Genomic DNA, 9,768 nt, shown 5'->3' with positions numbered 1-9,768 from the left:
GACCCAGACATTACCTTTGTGTATAGCATATGACTTCAGCACAAAGGCTTTGGTAATAGATATTGCCAGAATCAAATCCTAGCACCACTTACTAGCTACTGACCTTGTGCAAGTAATTTAATAATCTGATCATATGTAATAACATATATGAATATACTAATTAATACTCGTGTGATTATTGTGAGGAATAAATTAGATAATGCAAATTAGATGCTTAGCCCAGGACTTGGTTCATTAAGTTAACTCATGTAAACTAGTAATTGGGAATTTAAGAAATGTTTATTGAAACATTATAATAATCATGATTTTACACAAGTATATTATATTGTATAAATTATTTCACAATATGATGGCATTTATATTTTCAAAAGGATCCCCAGATTTTTGTGATACTTTCAAGCAGTGAAATTGGTAAACCAGCTCTCTCTAAAAAAAAAAAAAGCGAAAGCTGTGCTTTATAGCATCTGTGAATTTCTGTGGTGTAAATACTCCCACTATGGCCAATTTCAACATGAGGGCTCATGAAGTAGCTCATGGCTACCAACGCAAGGTCACTGAGTGCAGAGTTGGGAAGAAATTCTCACAGTTGTCCCTTGTGAGTGGGCATGAGCTGGCTTCAGCATACTACTGCTTTCAAGTATACTTTTGAGGAGGAATCATTCAATAAGCCTCATCTGAGGATTCTATTCACCAGGAGGTGAACAGGAGGTTACACAAAAGCAAAGAAGCCAAAGGAAGCAGGGTTTCTGGTGCCTTTGGGTGTATTTTTGAAAGTCACTTTGGTTTCTCAATAAATCACTCAGAACTTAACCTATTTATACACCTATGAAAACAAGACAATTCTGTATGTACTTTTAATGGTTGGAAAAGTTTTTGGGGAATGAAACCTGGGAAGCAAGAACTTAGTTTAAAATACAATTTAATAAGAAAATCCAGGATACATTTTATATGATTCCATTTATTAAAGAAAAAGAAACTTCTTTCCAATATATTCTACCCAATTATTAAATTCATTTTAGATTTTTGGGAAGAGCAAATCCAACTTAAAAAAAAAACTTGCTAGGCAGTTGAAATCCTCTGGTTCCAAAGTTTTAAAAAATGAGGCAAGATTGTATAGTGAGAGTAGAAAAAATAAGATGAAGTGGAATCACCCATGGCAATTTGTCATATTGGTCATTACAAATTTCAACATCTGCAACTGAAAAGCTACAGAAATCAAAAAATAAAACACAAAGAAGATTCCCAAGGACCACAGACTGTTTGATGATGTTGCTCTAAGATTTCGCCCTCCATTTATTTCACACAAAAATAAGTTAAGTATAAATAAGAAGATGAGGAGAGCTGGTGTGTACTCAGATGTGTTCACTGGTGCGTAGTCAGAGGGGGTGTGAGAACAGCCAAATGTATTTCTTCTCCCACACTCACTACACAAAACTCTCCTCCATGTTGCTGCAGAGTAAGAAGGAGTCCACCAGCCGAGGCTGGACCAACTGCTGAAAGTCAGAGTCCTGGAGGCCTTCAGGGCAGACCCCAGCCAATCTACGCAGAGCAGCCTGGGGAGAAGACAGAAGAGGTGACACATGTCAGACTGGGCCATGTCAGGTACATGTATTTCCTTCACCTACCCTGAAATGTGCATTTCAGAAAGTGGTGCATTTACCAGACAATTTGGGTTGATCATCATGTTAGCCACTTGGCATCTCAGTCACCATCTTGGTCACCTGGTCAACATAGCAACCATATCTCTTGGTCAGCTAGCTTTATTTGCACCTTGATCACTAAGATAGATGTCATCTGAAAGCTGTTAATAATCTTAATAATGGTCTTTATTATTTCCAGATCCCTAGAGTAACCTTAGAACAGCAAGAACTATTCATTCATCCATAAATTCAGCAAGGTCCTATAGAAAGCACTATGGAAAAAAGAGGAAAAGAGAGGGAGAACATATTGTAAAAGTAGATAGGGGTTCTGCTACTGAGAAATTCAACACCTGGCAAGGGGGATGAGCAGGAAAGAGAAGTGCTGGCAGAATGAAATCACTCCCCAGCTCCCCACACAATGAGCAATGAGTATGCTATTTCTATTTTGTGTCCATGTGTCCTTGCTCAGATTCTTAATCTGCAGCCCAATGCTCTACCTCTGAGCTATACCCCCTCCTCCTTGCTGATACTCTTACTTGTGACTTGAAGTGACTTCCTGCTCCTGCCTATTGTCACCTCCCCCATGAAGCCTTCCCCAATTATCCTGAAGCAGAGACAGTCCATCCCTCCCTCCCCTGTGCAACCAGGGCCCCTGGGCTGACCTCAAGCTTCTCACACTTGGCCGTAACTAGCTTTTAGGTATTTATCTCCCACACTAGACTCTGAGCTCCTCGAGAGTAAGGATCTTGTTTTCTATTTCTCTGTATCTATAGCAGACAACACAGAGGTTGGCACAGGGCTCAATAAATGTTGGCTGAAAAGAAATGAATAAACGAAGTGCTTTAATATTGAGATCTGCTGATAGAGCAACCTGAAACTAAATGTTAGCCGTGCACCTACCTAGACCTGTTTACCAGTTAACTGAGACAATGCATGCTAAGTGCTTGATAAATATTAATTTATTCCCTCTTCCTGAGCATATACACAGCAGGGAACAAGGTGCCCCCTCCTCTCCCACCCCTGGAAGCAAAAAGAGTGGGGGAATATCTAGAATGGCAAAAGAAGCAAAGAAGGAGGGAATGCAAACACTGAGAATCTCCCCATAGCACCTCACTTAATCCCTACATGATGCTGCAAGCTAAGTGTCATGATCTCCCTTTTGGAAATAAGGAAACTAGGACTCAGAGGGGGAAAGTGGCCTTCCAGATATCACACAGGAGTCTGACTCCAGGGCACTCAGACCTATGCACACAGGTAGGATGCTGCAAACCCAGGATACAAGGTTACATTGAGCATAAGGCAGGGGTACCGCTCATGACCTGGACATGGCAGGTAGCCTGTTGCTGAGAAATCAGGCCAACAAAGTGAAAAGAGAGGATAGTTTGAGCTGGTTGCTGGGAGTCACAGGTGCTGTCATGTCCAGGCCAGGTCAAAGAGAAGGAGCATGTGTCTCTGTGCATTAATGAGCAGGGTCTGTGACCCTAGCAACAGGAAGTAGACTCCCCAGAACTGTCTCTAACACACACATCTCGACTCTCATGGGGCGTGGTTTACCCCATAGGCTAACAAGGGTAAACTTCACAGCACTTTCTGATTCTTCTTGGCTCCAACTGGGAAAGATAACCCCGTTTTCCCTGAGTTGTCACCATGAAAACAGAACCAGGGATTTTCTGAAGATGAGGAAATAAGGCCACCAATGCATTTTTGCATCATTAGGGATAAAAATAAAGCAAGAAGGGAGACAAGGAGACACAGAGAAATAGAACATAGACCTATCAAGAGAGCAAATAAGACAGGAAAGGGAAATAGCCAAGAAACAGAGAAAAAGAGACAACAGAGAAAAAAGAACAAGAAGGAAATATTAAAACAGACAGAGATGAACTTGGTGAAGAAAAAAGACCAAGTATAAAAAAGAGATGGAGAAAAAAAAAAGAAATAGTGGCAAAGAAAATAAAAGAGAGAGCCCGTGGGGGAGGGGAGATAATAGGAGAGAGGTAGGGTGAGGTGAGGAGGCAGAGAGAAAAAGGAAGGAGTAGAGGAGAGAAAGGAGTTATGGTGATAAAAAGAGGGGAGGAAGGGAAAGAAGAAAGAGAAACTGCTAAGAGAGAAGGCAAACCCTAGAAAGAGAGCAAAGCAGAAACCAAAACACAACAGAGAGCGGCAGAGAGAGAAGAGACACCCTTACCTCCCCAGGGTCCCCAGAAAGTCTACAGGACATGAACCCTACAGTAGCTCAGAGCACCCCCTCCTCAGTGTGCAGCAGCCTCAAAGGACCCTGCACCCTTGCCAACCCTTCTCTCAGCCTCTGCTTCTCTGGGAGGGTTAAACAGCTAGTCATCCTAGAATCTCATTCCCAGACAGCCTGAAAACACCCAAGCATTAAACAAGCCTGGCAACCTACTGACAGCTGCTTCATTCAGGAAAAATCCATTCTTTTTGGGAGAGACGATCTGCACTGCCACTTTCCCAGACAGGGGAGACAATAAGTGAAACTTCCTCCCTCTACCTGAAGGGAGCCTTTGAAGCTGGGAAAGGCCTTGGGGAAGAGCAGGAATGGTGGCTTCTAACTCCATCTGCCAGGCTAGGCTCCAAGTGAATCTCACCAGCCAGGAGACCACACTCGAATGTTGGAACACTCCTAGGGACAAACCATGGACACCCCCAAGACTGGGAGCTAGGAAAAGGGGAAGCAAGTCTGTCAGTCCCCAAATCAATTAATACATAGTCACCAAACTCAAGGTCCCATGGATATACAAAATGCTGGAAAAAGTCCCCTGCACTGGGAAGGTTCCAGGCTAGAGGGGGAAAAGTACAAATCCTCCTCCATGAGTCAGTGCTGGAGACCAGTGCTGTAAGAGAGTGGGAGAGAAAGAGCATGGCTTGGAACAAGATGGTCTGGTTGAAAAGTGCAGGCCTCTAGAATCAGGCAGGCCTATGTCTGAATTCCAAGAGCCTCCCCTTAAAACACCTGGGACAAAGATAATGGAACCTGCCTTGGACTTGGTCAAACAAAACCCGAGAGAGGAGGCTCAGGTTCATGCTGTGTACTCTCTGGCTTTGCACCACAGAGAGCTCCTGGAAAATTTTGTGAAGAAGAGAGATTTAGATCTAAGCTTGGAAGGACTGGCAGAATTTTAATACACAGAGTTACAGAGAAAACATATGCTGGGAGCAAGGATCACGGCACAGTTCAGGGTGCTCTGGCTTAGCCCAGGTGGACAGGGCCTGGAGACAGTGGTAGGTCTGCAAGCCCTAGGGATGGGTTGGAGCCAGACTGAGAAGGGCTGAACAGATGGACAGTGGCCCAGAGATAATGAGGAACCACAGAAAGGTTCCATGGGGGTCTCATGAAAGTGTCATAATTATAAACTGTCATTAGGAAAATTAACTCAGAAGCCACACGGAGAATGGATTAGGGAGGGAGGGGTTCTCTTCAGCATCCACCAACTCATCCACAAGATATAATCCCTTTTCGGCTTGAAAGTCCTTCAAGTGATTAAAGATAGTAGCCAAGCTCTTCTGTGTGCTCTCCTTCACACTAATAAAAATGATAGCTGTAATAATCACAAGCCTTCATATCTGAATGGAGTTTTATAGTTTCCCAAGTGCTTTCAATGCTACCAACATTTCCTCAGGGCCTATTCAGTGTCAGGCAGTGGTAGTTGGGGCCAATCATTACATGTTAATTTCCTCTCACTTCACTTGCTAGAACAGGCAGAATTAAGAGGATCTGTGAACTTGAATGAGAAAAAGTTACATCTTTATTTTCACCAACCTGTAACTGAAACTTAGCATTTCCTTCAGTTGCAATGTGAATGCAGCAACAAACCATGGCATCTTCGCAATCCCTGTGATTTGTGATTTCCCAGTAGAAATTACAAATACTTTCACAGCCTGTGAAAGTTGTTGAAAATATTTTCAAATACCATTTATGGTCCGCATGAGTCAAAATGACAATACTTGTTAGACTTACTGCTAGGTCTTATTTAATGTGTTGACTAAAAAGCAAATATATTAATATATCACATATTTAAATAGTTTAATAATTTTTAATATAATTTGTTTTGGTTTTAATTCTATATATATATTTTTTTGCATTTAAAGGATTATTCTGAAAAGGGCTCCATAAGCTTCACCAGACCACCAAAGACACAAAAAGATTAAGATTGCCTTGAATATGCCAAAATAAAAACCACAGCAGGAGGGCAGAGATTTTTGTCTTTTTTACCTGCAGCTGTATCCCCATAGCCTAGAACAGTGAATGGAACACAGAATCATTCCATAAACATTTATTGAATAAAATGTATAGCACTGAGTGACTTATCAAATGTCACACAGCTCATTAATGGTACAACGAAGACAGGTCTGATTGACTGCAATGCCCCACTGTTTCTACAACTGCGCAACGCCCATCAGAAACTCCCAGAAAAGAGACAAGCTCAGCTCAAAATGGGCTGAGGAGAGGACTTTACTGTGAGACAGCTTGAAGCATCTTTAAATCCATCACTTCCCCCTTATGTTCTTTGATCACAAGAGCCAGCACTTTCTTCTGGAAGTTAAGGGTTGTGTTTATAGAGTGGCTTCCCTACTCCTAAATGTTTCTAAATGGAAGCTACTCTACTTTGGGAGTCCTTAGAGACCTAGTAGGGAAGAATATATAGACGAAGCGTGCATTTTCTGTCTGGTACTATTGATTATTTCATGGTGGACCCCTAGCAAAAAGAAGTTGGGTGGGGACTTCCTAGGATACACTTGCTTGTGTTCAAGGTGAGGATCCAGGTGGCTGCTGAATAGTCCACTCTGTCTTGTCGTGTTCCTTCTCTTTCTATTCCACAAAGGAGGAGAGAGCTACAATGCTGGAAGAGCACCAGCAGATGGGCTCCCTGTAGGGATAAGTGGAGGCTTTTCTCACTTTATTCCCTTTGGAATAGGCAGGGGATATCCCTATCCTAGCTCCCATGTTCTGCAGGCACCATGACATAGACACGACCAGCTAGCGTTCCACAGGAACCTCAAAGGTTCCTGGTTCCTAAAATTGTAGTGGTAGAACAGAGGGAAGAGGGAGTTTCGCAGCCCTCATCTTTCACACATATGACCTCATATAATTTTCATCACGATTTTATGAATTAAGTGAAACAAATATTACAATGTTCACAATCCTAAAGAGAAAAGCTAAAGCCCAGAGAGGTTTTATGGCTTACTGAAGCCAGCCACAGCACAGCCGGTTCTCCTGGCCCCCTTGGCTGCATTCCGAAGGCCAGGGGAAAAGCTGGGGGAAGACTGAGAACTCACCAGGCAGGCCACAAGCACGGCGTCACTGCTGTTCCTCTCTGATGGGGATCTGCAGAGCTCGATGAGACGGGACATGCCTGTAGGAGACACAGGGAGAGCCTCAGGCCCAGGACAGGGCCCAGCCAGGCCTGACCCAGAGGTTCTGGGCCTCCCTTGCACACCCAATCTGCCAAAGAAGGGGACTGAACCCACCTGGGGGAGTCTGTGGTGGAAACTTACTACTCCCTCAGTGGTGAACAGACCCGGGTCAGGGTCAGGCCAAGCTGAAGAGTCCAAGCCAAACCCACAGATGTGGGTTAACATTTGAATCTTTACCAGACGAAATTCCTAACTGTGTCTTTTTTTTTTCTCAAGTGCCAATTTCAATCAGAAAATATACTGTGGCTAAAATAACATAAAACTACAGACTCTACTAATATTTCCTAGGGCTTTACTGAGGAGAGTTAAGTGAATGACTTAGCTTTGCAATGCAGACTGACTTCTTTTTACACTTTAAGAAAAAAAAGACACCCTCATTATACGATAGTAGTAGAAGGTATGCAAATGCAGTCTGTGTGTCCATCTTCTGTAAGGTCTTGAAGGAACAGGAACCCTCTGCTGCCCCAGGCTGTCCCTCTGGGTACCTGGATGATAGGTGACACTGCCATGCCTTTTCTCATGCTTCTTCCTGAAGAGCCTTTTCTCAGCCTTCACATAGGAGCAACTTACCCATCAAACCACAGCAGAGGACTCACCCCCTTGTTAAACCATTCTTTGACTCACCCAGATAAACATGAGCTACTTCTTGTGCATGCCAAATGCACCATGGACATGCTTTGGGTGTCACTCCCATGATACTGAAGTGATAATATCTCTTTTTTTATCTGTCACCTCCATGAGGCTGTGAGCCCCTGGGGTCAGGACAATGTCATATCCAGTGTTACATGCCCAGCGCTCAGAACAGAGCTTAGCGTAGGGTGGGTGCTCTGACAATATTTGTTGGGTAAATAAGTGACTAACTGAATGAATGAGCATGTTAATGGGTGAATTAATGAATGAGTTAATAGTGAATAATGAAGTCATGAATGGGTTAATGAATAAATGAACTAAAGGATAAATTAATGAGTAAATGAACAAGTGAGTAGACAAGTAAATAAATGAGTATATGAATAACTGAGCAAGTGAATAAATGAATGAGTGAATGAAAGAATGGGGTTCTTATTAACAGTCTGCAGGTGAGTCACTGTTCTGGCCAACTTTCACCTCTCTAGGTCCTTTCTCCCTCTTGCTTCAGCCCCAAGTTACAAACTAGACCAGGGGCTGCACCCCTGAGCCTCCACCCCTGAGCCCCCAGAGACAGGTCTTATGCCAGCTAGCTGTTGCCCTGTGTCCACTGTTGCCACTGTGAAATCAGAGCTGCTCCCACCCCCAATACCCCCACTCCACTCCAGCCACAGCCAGAAAGCACCACTCACAGCTGAGCCGCACAGCCTCCCGTGCTACATCTGGGTCTCGGCTGAGACGAGCCAGGGTCACTGCAGCTTTCTGCTGGACTCGCTCACAGGCTGCCACTTCAGCAGGAGTCCCAGACCTTGGTTTTTCAGACAGCATGCCCATGATAAGCTGGACCCCTAGGCAGGAAGCAAGGAACAGTTGGTACCTACCCCAGCATGGAGCCTTCCCCATGGGGCCAGCTGGACAGATGGCTGCAGGGTGCAAGCAAAGGCTGTCAGGATGACTTCAGGGGTCTCACCCACAGGGAGGAAGCTGGACAAGGCTGTTCCTCCATGCCTTCTTCTCCTGAGGGTGTCTCCATGTACCAAGTCACTATACTTGGGAGGAGCATCTGAAGACATCTTTATTTTTTAATGCTATTATTGAGCTTTTACTACACACTCAGCACTGTGCTAAATGCATAGTAAATGCATAATGCCCTAAAACCTTCCAGTAGCCTCATGTATTAGGTACCATTACAATTCCATTTTGAAGCCCAGAGAGAAGTGAAGTATCTTGCCCAGTATCACATGGTTAGCAGCTGGGGGTGCCGCTATTAAAATTCAGATGTAGCATCACATTTAGGATTAAGAAAATGAAAGAAACTCAGATAACTGGTTTCTCTACATCACCTCTTCACTTCTGATACTGGCTGCATCTGAGACAGGTCCAGTGGTGATGAATCCCCCAGGTGAGAGGTGATCCAAACCTAAGCTGGATATTGACTACATCAAATGTTTTAGAGTAAATTCAACCTGGAAAAGGGTGCAGTAGTTAGACTGAGAGATTTCAACCGAATAATCTCTGCTGAGAAGCCTCCTACCTCTCCCTGAAACCAGATTTGTCTTCTGATTGTTCTAGAAACCATACCCATGTCCACTCATACCTCCTTGCCTTTACCCACTCTTTCTTTCTACAAGGGATGCCATTTTCCCTCTTGATGCTCCATCTAAAACACTCCACCCTGCAGGTTGTAGCAAAAGTTCATCTTCTGTGTGAGCTGTTGCCCAACTGCCCATCCCACACTCCCCTCTTCTGCACCCAGTGGCTCCTGCCAGCTTAGAACTTAAGCCAGACATGACCCAAGGATATAGTTTTGCTTTGTTTTGTTGCCCCACATAGTGTCTACAATTTTTTAGATTTTTGATAGTGTGCTAATTGGAGGATTTCTATAAAAATCTAGATTTCTGACTTCTGAAACTGCCTCCTGAATTTTAACCCTAGGACCTCATTTGTGCACAACAAATTGTTAAAGCTTATTATGAGTTCCTTCTTTAAAAGAGATTGATCCTGTCTCTGGTGAGCTCGCCTCGTCCATTTACATTACCTGTCTGAATTTTGTAGGCATCTAAGTTTACAACCT

The 9,768-nt window shown here is 43.7% G+C and overlaps 1 protein-coding gene across 3 annotated transcripts in view; it reads right to left on the bottom strand.

The window, feature by feature from the left end:
- Positions 1-259: 259 nt before the first annotated feature.
- The window catches only part of INSC (INSC spindle orientation adaptor protein), a 132,005-nt gene continuing 122,496 nt past the window's right edge, over positions 260-9,768 (bottom strand). For all 3 annotated transcript variants that reach the window (XM_063608096.1, XM_063608095.1, XM_063608094.1), the window contains exons 11-13: positions 8,387-8,542; positions 6,933-7,009; positions 260-1,553 (exon numbers count right to left, since the gene is read on the bottom strand). In XM_063608096.1, the coding sequence (XP_063464166.1) occupies positions 1,425-1,553; positions 6,933-7,009; positions 8,387-8,542 (362 nt within the window). In that variant the 3' untranslated portion in view covers positions 260-1,424. The remainder of the gene's footprint in view (positions 1,554-6,932; positions 7,010-8,386; positions 8,543-9,768) is intronic.

Source organism: Pan paniscus, chromosome 9, assembly GCF_029289425.2.
Source record: "Pan paniscus chromosome 9, NHGRI_mPanPan1-v2.0_pri, whole genome shotgun sequence".
Lineage (NCBI taxonomy): Eukaryota > Metazoa > Chordata > Mammalia > Primates > Hominidae > Pan > Pan paniscus.
Note: the sequence above shows the minus strand (reverse complement) of the source record. Positions and strands in the feature narration are given on the sequence as shown.